Source organism: Syngnathus leptorhynchus, chromosome 6, assembly GCF_054491065.1.
Source record: "Syngnathus leptorhynchus isolate UIUO chromosome 6, UIUO_Slep, whole genome shotgun sequence".
Lineage (NCBI taxonomy): Eukaryota > Metazoa > Chordata > Actinopteri > Syngnathiformes > Syngnathidae > Syngnathus > Syngnathus leptorhynchus.
Genome location: NC_141200.1, coordinates 3,457,572 through 3,474,742, shown reverse-complemented (window position 1 = coordinate 3,474,742; position 17,171 = coordinate 3,457,572). Strand labels below are relative to the sequence as shown.

Here is a 17,171-nt window from a genome sequence, read left to right as displayed (position 1 = left end):
AATGACATTCAAATATCCAGCCCCTAAAAATAATCAGCTCAAATTAAATTAAAAAACATCCGGTGACAATGCAAACACTCCCGCAGCGACTCGTCTGTGTCTTACAAGCAAACTGTCACAAACCTTATGTTGGCTGCCTCCTGTTCACAAACATTTTCCAACAACATCTCCGACAGGAATGACCGGACCCATCTGCCTGTTTGAAACTCAAACGTGGCCTTTGAGCATCATCGTTTTTGCACTCAGATGTAAAAACTATATAGAAATAGAAGATCTGTACTCGGGGTGAAAATATATAGTCACAGCGGACACGAGGTGAAGGGTTCGGTAATTGGCTAGTCACATCACAGTCACCCGGAAAGTGAAGAGGAAGCAATTGTCATCTGGGAGGAAACAGCAAGACAAGAGATTGGAAGGGATGGAAAAAGAAAGAGAGAGTGCACAGCCTGCTGTTTTTTTTTTTTTTTAATATCAGGAAATGTAATTCTAATCTGGCTTGGAAAACGCAAGAGAACGCAGCCTCTTATCCACAAGCCTCACGGCAGCAGGAGTGCGACTTGAGCCGGGGAGCTCGGGCTTACGGGACCCGTCGCATCTCTTAAATCCGCCCCCTCCCTCCCCGCCGCTCCGCCCGACACACCTCAGCGCTCGAGGTCACACCGCTCCAGTCTACGCTCGGCGACGTCAACCTTCATTTGGCCTCAATTACTTCAAGATGCAGTTAAGACACTATCTTACATCCCTTTTTCGCTTTTGGTTATCCTGTTCAGAATCTTTTTTTTTTTTCACTTTAGGACCCCCCCGGCCCCTTACACACCATTTTTTTTTTCTATCAAATCTAAAACCCCATTCAACACTTTCCTTCCTCGTTTCCTGTTTTTCCTTCCGTCACTGCCTGGTGGGACACCTTCCCGTGGAGAACCTGATCATCAATCGTACTCCCAACCAGTTATTAAGCCCATAGAGGTGTGTGTGTGTGTGTGTGTGTGTGTGTGTGTGTGTGTGTGTGTGTGTGTGTGTGTGTGTGTGTGTGTGTGTGTGTGTGTGTGTGTGCGCACGAGTGTGTGTTCATATACCCGCAGGCTCTGTTGAACCCGATTCTCATCCACACAAACACACACGTGCACACACAAAAGCCGTGCTATTAATACGCTTCCAAGTCTGCGCCTTGGGGCATCACCGCGCTGTTTCATCTTCACCACTAAAAATCTGACACAACAATTAAAAGCAAATATTATTCTTTTTATGGGACTGGGTCCAACTGGTTCTGGATCAGTTCTTGCTCACGTTTGATTGGCAAGAACCAGACTCTAAATGAGATTCTTGCACCTCTGGGCAAGTCTTTTTTGAGTCATTAAATTTTCTGGGAAAGAAAATACTCAAGGGGGATATTAGAGGACGGGTCTATTATCATATTTTAGCATCTGTTGTGAATTGCGTATTTGGAGCATTTGAATACGTCAACAGTCGGTGTTATTCGACACGTACAACACTACGTGAAGATTACAAAATTATGACGCAGGGAACCAATTTGTGGAGCTGAGAGGTTTCTATTTCCAGAAGAAGCTTCTGCCTCCATGTCACAGCTCGGAAAATAATAAATAACAACCCCTGACCACGCATTGCGCCGCTAGCACCTGCGTCCAATATAAAAGTAGCATTGCCACCTGAGTCGCAGGTGAAAACTCCCTTTCACTCCTTCACGTACAACATTTGATGAGGCCCGTTTTTCTATGCGAGGCGAGCCCAATTCGCAGAGACGGAACAAAGCTAATAACAATTCTGCTAGCAACAAATTGGACTCCGGCGGCAGTAAATGGCAATCGAATATTAAAAAGAGGAACGACTGCGGCGGGTTTTGCAAATGGAGGAGACAGATAAGTGTGCCGCTCAAATTGCAACGCTGGCGCTTTTATCGTAATGAGATCGTCTCATCTGCGCGACCGCCGCATAATGTCTGTCGTGTAGATTCAGTCCGAAAAATAACTTCGGATCACATTTTCTCTTAAGGGAAATAGTGGCGTCCTTGAGGGTGTTGTAACGCCAATGTTTGGATTTAGATAAACGATTAATCTTAATTAATTAACAAATATACAAGTGGAATGAATAAAATACATGACTTGACTTACAACAAAATAATTACTCATTTAGTATTTAACTTCACACCGTAATTAAGGTTATTTTCTGAGTAAAGTCCCGTGACGTTAGTAAGCTGAGCCGTGATTGGTCAATATCTGAGCAACTGTGATGTCATATTCAGTCGACGTGGTCGTACTATGCAAAATGGCCGCCCCCTGAGATGAATAAATAAATTTGAATGAATGACTTCCACTTTAAAATATCACAACCAAATGGTGTTTCCCAGTATCTGTTAGCATTAAGCTAACAGGCTTTAAAGCAAAGTTACATGTTCTTTGAATTTTGTTTTATTTGACAGTAAACTTCAACTGGAAGTGGCTTAAAACTGCTTTTTTGAAGAATTGCTCACTATCTACCGAAGTTGTCCTTGCTGTCAAGTTTTGCTCACATTTCAAAACATAAATGCCCCAATAATAGCTCGGCTACCACCTGCAGAAATACGAACTGGCAGGATGCTACGTGGCATTGGCAAACACATTGGTTAGCTCCTTCAGGTGCCTCTTAGCGACATTCTAATGGACTGCTTTTTACCGCTTCACTCTCACAAAAACACATCTGATTAAAAAGCCGGCCCAGACAAAAATGATTGTACGTCAATGTGCGCGTGTGTTCCAAACAACCCTCGGGAGCCACATTAGGTACCTGCACTTGAAAAATTTGCTCGACAATTGGAGCAGTTAATTCCAGTGGCTCTTTGTCAATAAAGCAGCAACCGTGAAGAAGAAAAATCCATATAAGAGACAAATGTAAGTAACCGAGAAACTCTGCTCTTTTGACAAAATCCATTTTCCACTGTTGGTTGGAACGGTGGGGCGGAACGTGACGAACTGCCAGGAGACGTGGCGGCAATTATTAAAGTTGTCTCGTTATGAGCGGCTCCGTCGCCTTTCGAAATAACTGACTGCATCACTAAGAACCCCCTCCGTCCCCCTTCAGGGACAAACAGCTGGAACACAAGACAAGTCAAACAATTTGTCCCGTGACGCTTCCTTCTTATTTACACATCAACTAGCACGATATTTCCATTTCCACCAAACAAAACATCACTCCATCCATTTCTACGTTATTCACACGTTACCTCGCTGAGCGTTCCCGATGCTCGTCGGTCATAGCAAAGATAACGCGGCGTTTGACGGGAACCGACTTGAGCCCGCTTTGGTGAATCGCCTTTCGGCTGCAGCAAGTCCCCATCCTTGCTCAAACTTCCACGCCGGATGATTAGCGTCAACAACAACCGCCTAGCTCCACACGACTCGGCTCCCTAACTGACCCCGTGGCGAGAAAAAAAAACAACGTTTTGGTGACCTGGCAACCTCGCCCATGTCGTTCTGCTGACACAAAGACGATTGTCTCCACCAATCGGGCCGGCTTTGACATGGTCTCAACCGTCTTGTTGTTTGTCCCTCAATCGCTCCATTGTGTGAGGCCTCCTTTGCTCCGGGTTGGACACAGACGGACACCCACGGCGATTTCCAGTCCCAGACAAATCAAGCTGCTCGGTTGTTTTTGTTCAGAGAAAATGGCCGCCTTGTTAACACATTTTTAGTTTCTGTGTTGCCATTTTCTCACCTGTTGCTGCTGTCCCCACCCGCCATTTTTTTTTGGGTCAAATCTGTGATATTGTCTTTAAAGCTAGCAGACACGATGAGAGGAAATAGCTTTCATACTCTACGTTGTTTTTGTGTTGCAGGTAAGCAGAGCCAGATGTTCTACAGTTCCATGTTGACATTTTGACCGTGGGGGTATGAAAGAGATGCCAGCGTACAGACCGATGCGCAGAACTGACATTTTATTCCGAGCCAAACGTGGCACAAAGGTCAGATAGTCTCTCGATGATTTCATTCACATCCTCCCCGAAGCTTTTCTCGAATAATGGCCGGAGGTTTTAGAACGATTATACCGAAAGGACTACTTTGAATAACTAGCAGTCAAGCTCCCCGAGTTTAAATCAGATCCTCCGCGAGGTCTCGAGGATTAATCCTGCTGCCTGAGGGCCAGGTTAAATATTCAGGACATTTTATTTTCAGGCTAACGTCAAAGAAGCTAGGCAGTGAAACGTCTAATAAGAGTCTCTGAAAATCCCACGATTGTTGTTTCATGGCAATTTTCTTGCTAATTAACCTGCTTCTACCTCAATTAGCCTCATTCTAGTTCATGCGTGAAAGTGAAAGAGAAGCTAGCTGGAGAAAATTGTACTGCTTTTTGGCGTCCATCTTGTACAAGGTTATTATGGTTCTCACTTTGCCCATTTGCTAATTAGAGCAATTTCAGGACATATTGTAGCTTTCGGAGGACTTTATCGGTCCAATCTTGTGTTACATTAGTAAAATGTATTGTGTTCTTGCGTCGACATACAGCGCAGACAATTCAAAGTTTCGTTTGATGTTTGAAGCACAGTTAAAAAAAAAAATGATAACGATCTGTCTGTGTCAGCTCTTGTTCATATTCATTACAACTTGCTTTGCCACTGAACAAAGAGAATTTTAAATTTTGTTTTGATATTCAAGGCAAACGTCTTATTTTTTACAAATATACAAAACAAAGTCTGAATCATTACAAACCACCTTTTTGGGTCCACTTTGTGTTAAATATTTTGAGTTATTATTTCACCATGGAGCAAAGAAAATTCCTAAGTTTGTTTGATGCTTGAGGGATACCTTTTTGAAAAAGTCCATTTTTGGGGGTATACATTTTGGAATCTATCTCACGTCATTAGAATTCTAACTTTAATATATTGAAACACTAAATCAAAGTATGAAGATGATTCATTATTATGATTATTATTTTATTATTATGATGATTATTAGTGTCGTTTCTTTGCTTTTGTTTGGCAAAACAAGAAAATTCCTTTGGGATAAGAATAATGAAGAGCTTAGCTTCCTTTGCTTACCATTATGACGCGATGAAAACAAAGTGTTGTGACACACACACACACACACACACACACACACACACACACTTTCACGTATACACACAGCTGCAGATAAAACATTAGCCGTTGGTGCTGCTTTGAGACTTGAGTCAGGCCACAGTGAGTCAAGTGTGAGTCATTGTCTCTCATCTCACCTTGACATTTGCATTATGTTAAAAGACTTTTCATGAGGTATTTTCTTCCTGACTTCTCAAAGAAATTCCTCACATTCAGGTTTTTTTGGACACTATGATCACTGGGTTTAAATGTCAGCTTTTGGTTTTGTGCAAGTTCCACTCTTAAAAAAAAAAGCCTCAAAAAGTGTTTGGCCTTTTTCAAAATCGTTAACTGGCCGCCTGTTAAAAATCTATTAATGATCCACGTCGTTCATCCCGCTCCATACCTGACATGTCGGCCAAGCTGGTTATTAATTGACTACGTAAGGTCAAAGTCTGCCGGATGAGTCGGGAGGCCGATGTGTGACAAATAAAACTGCACACGAGTCGATATCGCTTGTTAAAAATTGAACACCAGCAACCGAGCCAATGTTGTCGAACTTTAACATCTTGCTCCAGCCACTCCGGAAACAAATCTGAAAACACTTTTCAGCCGCCGCCATAATGCCAAAACCTCAAACATCCTTTTATCTTACAGGACAAAATATTTACTATTCATCTTCTCGGCCTCTGATTTTGCCCTTCATCTCTTCCTTCCTTCATTCATTTTAAACCCGAACAAATCAGTAGTCCATTTCGGTAAATCTCGATGACAAATCCTTTCTGTTGGCTCTCCGAATGCTCATTCATGACACCATTCATTCTACGACAAATGAAGTCGACCTTCATCCGATGTAAGACGCATGCTTCTGAAACGTTGCTAAGTGTTCCAAGATGCTCGACCACGCAAACTCCTGACATGATGTAAGCTGATTGGAGATAAGCCTATTTTGTCGCGCCGTCCCGATAGCGGCATAGCGTCACACACTTTCAAGGCTTTTCACCTTCTCCGTACTGTATTTGGGGTTTTTTTTAGCGTTACCATGACAACATGTACTTTATTTAACTTATAATTGTGATTGTATTGATAGAAGCAAAAACAACTCTGCCACTTGCTTAGTTAGCTTAACTAGGTCAATATTTGATATTTTAAAGTTGTTGCAATTTGAGTTAGTAGTCCCCCCCACCCCCAAAAAAGATTACAAATTGTGTTTTTGACAGTGTAATAGTGCTGAAATCGAACAATAATTAAACACACATACACGGAAGTATGTTTGGGGGGGGGGGGGGGGGCTGTCTTTCAGTCCTAACGCACCACATTGAGTCCACAAGTCTGGGCGGTTATTCAACAAGTCCCGGCAAAGTAAACTTCACCCGGCGGGATAAATATGCCAGCAAATAGCCGGCAGGCAGACAAACATTATGTCACCATATTTATCAGCACAGCACGACTCGCGATGGGGGCGCTAAAAAAAAAAAAAAATGTGAAAGTTACTTTATTGATGGCTATACTAAAAGTGATCTCGGCATTTGGTACATCTAAACACAGAAGTTGCATCAAAATGAAATTCATAATGGATTCAAATAATATAAAGGATAATAATAATCCAAAATGTTAAGTACAATTGAACACACTACAAAAATCTAACAAAAAAAAAAAAAGAAAATAATAATTGGCCACAACCTTACAGGCCATCCATTCTAAGAGCTTCATTTAAATTATATTGAATGTAAATAAATTGGCCACAACATTCGGTACCTTTTAACACAATGCAGATCCAATAAGCACTGAGAATTAATAAAGAACTACAACGAAACACAAATAGGTGAAATAAATAAATAGGTTAACACCAAACTGTGTAATAAAACAACACAATAAAGTACTAATTAAATTATCCTCAGTTGGAATTGACACTGCAAGCGAGGTATTGACTTAACTCTTGCCGCAGTGTGTCAACAGTGTTTTCAGCCTCATTTCTCTACCTTGAAGATAATATTGGGTTGCCTTAGTGCAGAAATATGTCAGTATTCAAAAGATCCAAGTCGCCTACCGTGACAGAAGCGACAGGCAAAACATCCCCTGCGGCATTTTTTATGCAGCAAAAAAAAAAAAAAAAGCTCAGACCACTTTTCACTAAAAGCAAGACACATCCCTTTAAAGGTGATATTGACATATCTGTCCCACTGTGGGGAAGTTTGATAGCATTTCTTGTCGTTTACGCTCCCCTGACCACAAAAAAGTGGACCTAAACTTTTGAAAACTGAAAGGTGAAATGAAAGTGTATTGTAAGACAATCAAAACAATTTGGGCGACAACTCTCTTGTAATGTGTGTTATAACAATTGAATAACGGTAACAGTTTGGACAAAAACATTTAAATGTTATGTAGTAAAATCACAAAATATTACCCAAAAAAATCTAAATTGTTGAAAATTAAAATATTACGTCAAAAATAATAATCTTAAAATACGATTAAAAAATATCACAAAATATTACCCAAAAAAATCTAAATTCTTGAAAATTAAAATATTACGTCAAAAAAATCATCTTAAAATACGATTCAAAAATAGCACAAATTACCCAAAAAATCTAAATTGTTGAAAATAAACTTACGTCAAAAAAATCATCTTAAAATACGATTAAAAAAATATCAGCACACCTAGATAGGTGCAATAAAAACTCTTGAGGAAATATTATATTATTCCACGCAAAATACATGAAATAAAAATCCAGGTATGTTCCTAATGAATTGTCCCACATGTGCTTGAGGCTTAACGAGCGGCAGCCATTACTTTAAAGCGACGCTAACTTGATACAGGTGACGCGTTCATGAACACCTCGAAAAAAAACTTTCATTTTCTACTTACTCGATAAAGTAGCTCGCACCTTCATCCGTGAAGCCTTCCTCCCATCCTTTGGGCAGGTCTAAAAAGATGAAATTCAAAAAAACTTCAAAGTTCAACGCCGAGTCGTGTCGACAAGAACCGGGCCAACACCGGGGCTAAAGGAACCGAGGTGGTGGCATTGCTAGCTTACCTGAGCGGATCATATGTCCCGAGTTGACCGGCTCGGCGGAAAGGGGGTGCAGCCAGGTGGTCTCCCGAGTCTGGTCGCTTGTTCCCGGACGCACGCACGAACGCGCGGGAGAGGGGTGAAGGAAGGTGGGGAGAGCAGAAGATGGGGAGGGGTGGAAAAAACACCTGTTACGCCGAAGCGAAGAGCAAAAAAAAAAAAAAAAGAATAGGCAAAAAGAGACGGAAGGGAGCCGACTCACTTGATAAAGAAGACCCTCCCGTCCCCGCACACACCGTACGTCCAGTGTTCGGGTAGGGAGTCCCGGCCCAGAGGTGCCGCCATGATCCGCTTGTCCTAGTTCATCTCTCGGCTGAGTCTCCCCGGAGAGACGCGATCGCTCAGCATGGGCCAGCGCTGCCTTCAGGGACGCCGTCAAGAGGCGGACATCGGCCAACTGTATGCGGGAGAGGGTGCTGATGACTCAGAGCTTATGCGGAACGTCACTTTTGAAACTTAAACCGTTTTTTGTTTTTTTTGTCATGTGAAATTATGTATAAATAATTCGCAGATATATATTTTGTCTGTGAGTCGGATGATTTTTTTTATTTATTTAAACCACATCTGCCTCTCAGGCTTGGATCAGAACTGCACCCTGTAAACACCTTTTTGTTCAAAATTCAACTTTTACGGTTACGTACGATTCTGTTGCTTGTTATTTTGACGTCTGCAATGCTGCAAATGCGTCATCGCTTTGCCAGACGTTTATTATTCCAGACAAATGGACACACTATGTACACGATGCGTTCACAGTCACCTGTCAGGAACGCTGAGTACATCGGAATCTCCTTTTTTGCATCCTGGATGAGGCGTGTGGTGGCGTGCTTGTGACAACACCCGCTGCCGCCCTGTCATTTCCAAATCCGTAAAAGAAAAACAGTCATTTTCCAACACGTTCATTCTCCGTGTGATAAAAAAAAAAAAAAAAACATTCTGGCTCCATCCCAAGGGTGAGCACATTTTCCAAGTCTGTGTGCTTATCTCAAAAGTGCTTTTGCTTGGGAGAACTTTTTTTTTTTTTTTTTTCAAGAGGCCTGGAAAACACCTCCCGACGAGGCAGGGTAAGGAAAGGGCGCAGAGGTTGGATCTCTCTTGGGTATGCAAGAGTATTTGTGTGGACAGATAAAATGTTCCCCAGGAAGAAAGCATAATGGAAGGCAGTGGTGGGCCAACTACTATAGTCGTGAGAACGCGAGTAGGGAAAACTTGAGGTTACACTGTGGAGCAACTCGGAATGGTAATCTCAAAAATAACCCCAGCCAGTATTTGCAACAGTGGTGGGAAAAGGAGACTCACTGGCGGAGCTAGAGGGAGGGCTAAGGGGGCACTGCCCCCCCCCCTCTTAAATATGATCACACTCCCTAGATACAGAGCTATAATTGAAGTTTTGGATATTTTATCATTTTTCTGGGATTTCTTTTTTTCTTAATCAGTGTTTTTTGAAGATTTTTTTCACGGTTGGTGGGAAAAAAAAAAGGTTTTTAGATAAAAAAGATAAAAAAAAACCTTAGATATCATTGCCCCCCCCATGGAAAAAAAAATCCTAGCTCCGCCTGCACACAGAAACACATACAAGGTGCAGGATTACAGAGATGGATTTCAACCCCCCCCCCCAACCTCCCTCCTCCTCTCACTACAAACACTGAGGGTCCTTTTGTGCACACACACAGCCAGGGGGCAAAAGTGCACCAATACGTCAGGCAAACATTCACATTGTTTGAAGTTAGATGGGGAAAGAGGTGAGGCAAACTTGCAACGATAAATCACGTTTATCACCTTCAGGTGAAGCGAAGCATAACACTTCTACTGCCACGTTGTGGTGAAATAAATTATTGCCGTCAGACAAGTCACGAAGATAAAAAAAAATGTCACGCCAGACTTGGGCTGAAATTGTTCAATTATGTGACAGCTCAAAGCAGTGTTGATGTGCAGACAAAAATGAATATATATATTTTTGATATATTTTCCAGTATTTTACGTATTCAGTAAACAGTGAGAGTAAAGATCACATGTTATTCCAAACCTAAAAGCATCCTTCTGGCACCGCCGCCGCCACACATTGTGTCTTGTCTTGTGCAAATGAGGGCTAAATAATGCATGGCTGAGCGCCATGTTTCAACTGACTGCTGCTCGCAGGCCTCACTCGGGCTCCCTTCCTTCGGCTTCCATTTCAACATACTCAGCACAAACTTTCAAGTCTTCAAAACAGCTCAAACTCTCCCAGCATGATGCATCGTAAACCGCTTCAAACTATCAGAACAATAAGTAACATTTTAAACAAATATGACCTAAAAGGTAGAATATATATAATAAATGTAATACATCAATATCATGTATTGTATATGATATCCTATATTGTAAAATCACATCATTTAATTGAATGTAAAGCAAATCTCTCGAATATTTCTGTTGCTTTGTCGCCCTCTACAGGTGGTATTTATACGGCAACGAGGGAGATACTCTTTCTTGTTGATTGTTGACGAAGCATGGCGCAGTACATATCTTGACCACACGAGGGCGGCAAAGTAGCTCGAAACAATACAAGCTTATGTGACATGCACTTAAACCTGTGATGGAGCGTTTGGAAATCAATGTTACCCTAAAATCAAATGAACAACCTCCCCGTGTCTTCTTGAGATTTTTGGGTCATTCTAATCACTATAGACCCCTCCAACCAAATTTCCTGTTGCTAAGTGAAACTGGTTTGGAGGCAGAATTCATCCACTTATTCTGAAATACTGGAAATGAACAAAGTGAATTTAAAATAGCGATTTCAAACTAAAATGGCAGATTTCTTGTGTATTTTATGCCTCATATTCCTGGAACTTTTTTTTATTTTATTACTCAAGACGCATCTAGCAAATTTCATCTTACCTTTGAATGAAGCAGCTTAGCGTGATGCGGGCGGGGTTGCATCATCAGCTAATTGCCACCCTTGAGGTTGAGCGAAAGAACAGCATCATCATCATCATCATCTTCATGATCACCATCGTTATCATCCACATGTGCTGCAATCACCTGCAATCCTTTCCACGCCATCGATGGTCGCCTAGCAACCAGAGCGGGAGCCAAAATGGAAGTGTCGTTGACATTTTATTTGCATTTATAATGAAGTGCATCAATATATGAACAGTATGATTCATGTTAATAGGAATTGCCTTGCTGTGTGTTAGCAACATCAATTAGGATCACTGCATGTGCGCATGTGTGTGTTGCTAATTGATTGCGCCCCCTGGGGACGTCATTTCATCATACGCGCGGTTGTCTTACGACAGTCTTACAAGAGACAAGATGTACGGGCCTTCGAGAAATAATAGGTTGATTTTAATTTTGAAAATAAAAAATAACTCCAGAGGCTACTCAGTCCCAAAAAATACCCAAATTCAAAATTGATTATCTTGTTTTTTTATTGATGTCTTTTTTTTGTTATTAGCAGTTAAAACAATCAGTATGAATAATAAATAATCGACATCCAGTCACAGCATTGCCAAAAGTCTTCTATTGTGTTAAGACGATACAAAAATGATACTGAAAAACATCAAGTTCTAATAGTTGAGGAATAAGTTTTAAAAAAAATTCCACCTCATCTTCAAAAAATATTTCAAAAGTCAATTAAGCCATTCCTATTTCTTCTGGCATCTAATGTGCTGCTGTACATTCAGTATACACAAAACAGTGATTCTCCTACTAGGTCCCAAAGCAAGGCAAGAAACAAAAATGCTGGGGTTACCATCACAAAAGTGTCAGTCAGTGCAATAATAAACACTAAAAACAATTACGGAGAAAAAACATTTCCGAGGTATAATGTTGTGAAATGTCAACAACAATCTCATGAAACAAACAAAATGAATATTCACTGCAAGCCCAAAAAAACAAAAAACAAAAAATCATCCTGGCTTCATGTGGGCGTCGACGTACACACGCATCTTAGCCCGGTGCGCCGGTTCCAAGCAGTACCCGACGGCCCGCTCCAGCTCGCCCACGCGGCGTCGAAAGCGCTCACGATCTCGAGCCATCTCCTCCCAGGGTCCTTTACGGGAGACGGCGGCGGCATGGCGCCACGCCCACATCACATGAACCTCTACCACCGGAGAGAAGCGGACCTGGCGCTATAGGAGAAACACAAACAACAACACGTCACTCAGCCTTTTTTTTTTTTTTAAATATATTATCATTGTAATTATTGACATCTATTATGTGGTTAAGTCTTGTGTGGAGCTGCTGTGTTGATTGTGTGGCTGTGATGCAATCCATGTTGGGAGCTGGCAACAAGTCTCAGATGACTCGTTGGAAGTCACGTGAACAGTCCGCATGACAACACGCCGACCGATAAACAAGTCTTTGGTGCACTGCGCACACACGCCTCACATCCAATTGACAACACAGCCCAATTTAAGACAAAAAAAATTATTATGTGTGTGTGTGTCACTGTGTTTAGTGAGCTCGTACCTTTTTTTGGGTTTCAGGTCTGCGTGTCTCCGGTGTTTGACATCTCTGAGCGGGTCGTTTCCATGGCACCCGTACGACACGGTCAGAGCGTTGTGTGACACGTTGGCAATGTTTCCGGCGTGTTTGGAGTGTGGCGTGTTTAGCGCGAGTGTTTTTCACAGGCTCTGGAACATGTCGAGGTTGAGGGTGGCTTAGACGGGCCTGGAAATTGAGCGGGTGGTAAGGGTCGTCTTTTCGGTCGAGGCTCCTCCAAAGCTCGTCCTCATCCTCTGAGGAAGAGGCGAGGCCGCCTTCGCCGCTGTCGCTACCCGCCGAGACGGGCAGCGGCGCTTTGCTGACTGCGCAGGCGGTGAAGCACATAGGGTCATACGGGTCGTCGGAATTGGAGAAGAACTCGAGAAGGCGTTCGTTCTCCTCCAAGTCGGCGACGGACACGTCAGAGCTGGACCAGCTGGAGTCGCTGTCAGAGCGGCTGACCCACATCTTCAAGCCTGACATTTCCTCTGTGACTTTGCTTGCGGTCATATCAGCTTTGGACTTTTTCACAAAGAGGTCATCAAAGAGGTCGTAATGGTCGTTGCACGTGGTGGACATAGACTCCCACATGGTCTGGTTTTCTTGGCTGTCAAACTTGCTAGCGTCGCCGTCCTCCTTGGGAAAAGCCGAGAAGATGTTCCAGTCGCCGTGGAAGCCCATGTAGACGCTGTCGTCGGGAGTCAGAGCTGACAGCAGCGTCTCGGCCTTGCCGCCGTCGTCGGCACAGAGGTCTGAGAGGCCGTTGGGGTGGCCCACCATCATGCCGCCGTCGCCGTCAAACAACGAGGAGAAAAGGAAGGACTCGGTCGGGTTGTGCTGGCCCATCTCGTCTGTGATCCGGAAGTGCAACTCAAAACGAAACATTTGGAAAACTGAAAGAGATTTGAAAAAAGGGGAAGAAGCAGGAAATCAAATAATGACACAAAAACATTTTTTTTTTAAACAAGTTGAGCTTTTTTTTTCTTGGGGCAAAACAATCATTTAAGTTGGAACAGATATAATATAAGAAAACATTTAAAATGTAGGTATTGCATCATGCATCTCCCCGTCTGCGTAACATTCTACGGTGGCATAACACGTGTTTATAAATTTTAGTCATACACGTAAATATTTTTTATAGCTAAAAAATAAAAGTAAAATTTAAATCCGAGTAGCAGAATAGACGTCAAATGACTTTTTTTTTTTTTTTTTTTTTGTTAAGCCAGCTGAGTTACGCTAGCTGTTACAAACTCACCACTTCTTGAAAATCCACGGTCCAAAATTAATATTAACTCATCAATGTGCTTTCTATAAACTGTTTTTCCGGAGTCGTGGTAAAATACAAAGTGTTACAGACAAGAGCGAAGCGAATCGATAGACTGAAAATGTAAATAACGAGAGCTCGGGAAAACACTCCATTTTCCGCGGATCCATTGAACGCACCGCGGACGTGCTAGAGTGAACGAATAGGCTGAAAAGTCGAACGTTTTTTTTTTGTTTCCTTTCTTACCAGACAAGAAGGTACAATAGATGACCCGAACCATAATCCAGAGTTGCCCCCACAGGACTGTCAACATCTGCCTGGTCCACGGCAAAAGTGCCATTCCCCGATTGCCGAACATCTCCATGGTTGTTGTCCGATCACAAGTCATTGCCGGAGACATTTTGGACGATACGGAGAGGACAAAAAAAAAATACCACAACTCTAATCACGTATTCTGGTACTCTTCGTCGAAAACCAACTGGCTCCGCGTCAACCACAGATGAATGTCACTACACGGACGCTTCTTCATTTTCTGCCAAATTAGCGCCATGTTTTTTTCTTGGTCTTTCTTGGTCAAGCCTTCCCGTGTTGTAGTAGCGTCTCCATTTTGTCAGTTGTCATATCTCTTGCGTCTTCTAGTAGTGGCGAGTGAGTCACTGACGTGACAATCTTACTTTAATACATGGGATGACATCATACTGCACTGTTATTGGACAGAACAAATAGTCCAAAGGCGGGGTTTGATCTTCTTTGAGTTTTCATTCGTCGTTCTTCGTCATTCAGCATTCTGATTGGACAGAACGTGTATCGGTTAAACCATATCATGGTATCGCCCTGTTTTTGTACGTCACGAGGACGCAGCGAAACTTCACGTAATTTCCCGAAGACGTAGGAAAAAACGAAATTGGAAATGAAAACAATACCATTGGAATTGTACACATGTACCAAATCACGTAAATGATCGATACGTGTTTGTCAATTAGATACACAACAGCCGAGTTGGTCTGCTGCTTGGGACATTGCTGAGAATCTGAAAGGCAGAGACAATTTAAAATGAATGTAATTTTTATAAATATTTATAAATAGGTAGACAAATCCCTGAACTCAGTTTGTGGGTGATAAAATTGAATGTTGGCATTAGAAATTTAATCCCTGAAAAAAAGATGAGCTATTATAGAATACAGTAATTAAACACTGTCCAAAGTGTCTTGTGACAATAAAAAATATACTCCACAAAAATCTTTCTTTAAAATGTCCTTCAGTGCTGAATAAAATTATTTCAATGTATAAAGAAATGTAAATGAAAAAAGGACAAAGGTAGGTTCATATTTGAACTTTCATTTATTTGAAAAAAAGATTTTATGCCACCAGAGCAGAAGCTGTAGAAGACTCACTGCAAACAGAAGGCAAGAAAACCGAGTTGTTAAACAATGCTTAGAAAATCATATCCACTGATTAATGCATACGTTGATATGAACAATTGATCTTGTGCGAAGGGGACTGGCAGAGGTGACACAACAAGTCGCTCTGCTAATTTACCTCCAAGTTTTACTCTAGCACAACAGAAATATCACAACTCTCCAGATGAGGGAGAGCGGGACAATGAAATTGTGCCACGATTCAAAAGTAGAATCAAGCCAAAGGCGAGTGAATACGTACTACTTCCAGTTGGGGGCCAGAACTCTCTTGGTCTTGTAGTAGCGGGCCAGCCTGTGGATTCGGCTCTCGATGAGAATCAGGCGGAACTTGGCATCCTTGTCCTGCACGAGGACGAACGTAAAAGAATCAGGAATTGAATTGAACCATCGAGCGGTTTTTGCACACGGCAACCTTTCTGTTTCTCTCCAGATGCTTCCTGACGGCCACGGCCTTCTTGATGAGGTGGTACAGGTCCTCGGGCAGGTCAGGAGCCAGGCCCTTGGACTTGAGGATCCTCAGGATCTTGTTGCCCGTGACAAAACGGACCTGAGCCACACCGTGGGAGTCCCTCAGAATCACACCTAAGGTGGAAAAAAAAAGGGGTGAAATGTAATTTACCACAATGTAGTTTGCATATTTGTAACTTGTATGTTGTGTTTAAAATGACCATGCGTGCTAAAATTAACAAAGCGACCATGTCTAGTTGATTTACCAATCTGAGAGGGGGTCAAGCCCTTTTTGGCCAGTTTGAAAATCTGCTCTTTGACATCATCGGATGTCAGCTTCAGCCACTGGAAAAAAAAAGAAAAAAAAGGGGGAAAAATGCATTTTAGCATATACTTTACTCACACAGATCAAACAGGATAAAATGGTAGCTTGTGGTGACAATTTAACTGCTAGTACCGTTCATACTAATTGGAAGTATTCAATACATAGTCCCATAATATGTGCTTATCATTGGCTAAATAGGATAATTGCCAAAGTCATATTTCAATATTTTTGGGAAAACGACACACATTGCTGCTAGTTTTTATTAGACCTGCTAGTTTTTTTTTTATTCTACCTTTTTCTTTCGCTTATCCACCAATTCGTCTACAACTTTTCTTATCAAATTAAGTGTGCAAAAAAAAAGCGTTTTTTCTTGTTTTCCTAAAATCAATAAAGCATGCCAATTAAGCTGTGTGGTCGACAATATTGGTGGTGACGTTCCTTTAATCGTGATATGAAATATTCAAATTGTTTGCATGCAAAAGGTGTGGGACTCACAGTTGGGACACTGCGTCTGTACGGCAGAGCTGACTGGGACAAGCCCTTTCTGCCGAGGAAAGAAAACATATTTAGCTGTTAATGTAGTGTACAGAATTCCAAGTTAGCTCGACTAGCATCGTGGGTGAGCTGCTCGTTTGATAAGACTATTCTTAGCGACAATATGACAACAAAGTTGATTTAACACATGACATGATTTCTATAACACTACGGTAAAAGAGAGGTAAACTAGTGCTTTATGTGTGCTTTGCATAAATCAAGTTGATCAACTTGAGCATTTAATGATCTAGTAGCATCGGCTAACTACAACTAGCACAAAGCTAACAGACGGCCAATGGCGCGTCTGCTTCATCCTTTTTCTAGCTTCTAGAGCCGTTTTAAAGCCTCAAACTTGGCCAACAGTTGCTCGTTACATGCTTAGAACCGCTCTGGAATCGTCAGAGTTAGCCTGTGACGGCGAAAATGTAACTTTATAGGCAAAAATCGGCGTTTACCCGGGAGCGTGCATGCGACCCATGATGGCGGTAGAGGAAGAGAGGCCGCACACGAGACAGAAAATGGGGTTAGCGCTTCCGGCGGATGTGACGTAATTGGACAAAGGATTGCGGATAAAAATCAACTTTGTTAAAAAATCTTTCGG

The 17,171-nt window shown here is 42.1% G+C and overlaps 3 protein-coding genes and 1 non-coding gene across 9 annotated transcripts in view; all 4 read right to left on the bottom strand.

Moving 5' to 3' along the window:
• The window catches only part of LOC147055343 (pleckstrin homology domain-containing family A member 7-like), a 39,781-nt gene extending 30,759 nt beyond the window's left edge, over positions 1–9,022 (bottom strand). For 3 of the 6 annotated variants that reach the window (XM_085913472.1, XM_085913469.1, XM_085913471.1), the window contains exons 1-4: positions 8,876–9,022; positions 8,321–8,515; positions 8,083–8,159; positions 7,914–7,971 (exon numbers count right to left, since the gene is read on the bottom strand). In XM_085913472.1, coding sequence (XP_085769598.1) covers positions 7,914–7,971; positions 8,083–8,159; positions 8,321–8,403 — 218 coding nt within the window. In that variant the 5' untranslated portion in view covers positions 8,404–8,515; positions 8,876–9,022. The remainder of the gene's footprint in view (positions 1–7,913; positions 7,972–8,082; positions 8,160–8,320; positions 8,516–8,875) is intronic. The other 3 variants (XM_085913470.1, XM_085913476.1, XM_085913474.1) reach the window with 2 other exon arrangements.
• A 2,485-nt stretch (positions 9,023–11,507) lies between these two features.
• On the bottom strand, positions 11,508–14,522 carry LOC147055342 (protein phosphatase 1 regulatory subunit 15B). The gene is made up of 3 exons (XM_085915377.1): positions 14,093–14,522; positions 12,568–13,475; positions 11,508–12,227 (listed from the first exon to the last, which is right to left on the bottom strand). Exons 1-3 carry the CDS (start codon positions 14,244–14,246, stop codon positions 12,006–12,008), a joined length of 1,284 nt encoding a protein of 427 aa, XP_085771503.1. The 5' UTR covers positions 14,247–14,522; the 3' UTR covers positions 11,508–12,005.
• Positions 14,523–15,168: 646 nt separating this feature from the next.
• On the bottom strand, positions 15,169–17,085 carry rps13 (ribosomal protein S13). The gene is made up of 6 exons (XM_085914167.1): positions 17,026–17,085; positions 16,532–16,580; positions 15,978–16,056; positions 15,677–15,846; positions 15,506–15,606; positions 15,169–15,239 (listed from the first exon to the last, which is right to left on the bottom strand). The coding sequence occupies exons 1-6, from the start codon at positions 17,046–17,048 to the stop codon at positions 15,206–15,208; spliced, it is 456 nt and encodes a 151-aa protein (XP_085770293.1). The 5' UTR covers positions 17,049–17,085; the 3' UTR covers positions 15,169–15,205.
• Positions 15,331–15,462, bottom strand: LOC147055341 (small nucleolar RNA SNORA19). The gene has a single exon (XR_015066589.1). It is a non-coding gene; the product is annotated as a small nucleolar RNA SNORA19 (small nucleolar RNA).
• Positions 17,086–17,171: the final 86 nt, after the last annotated feature.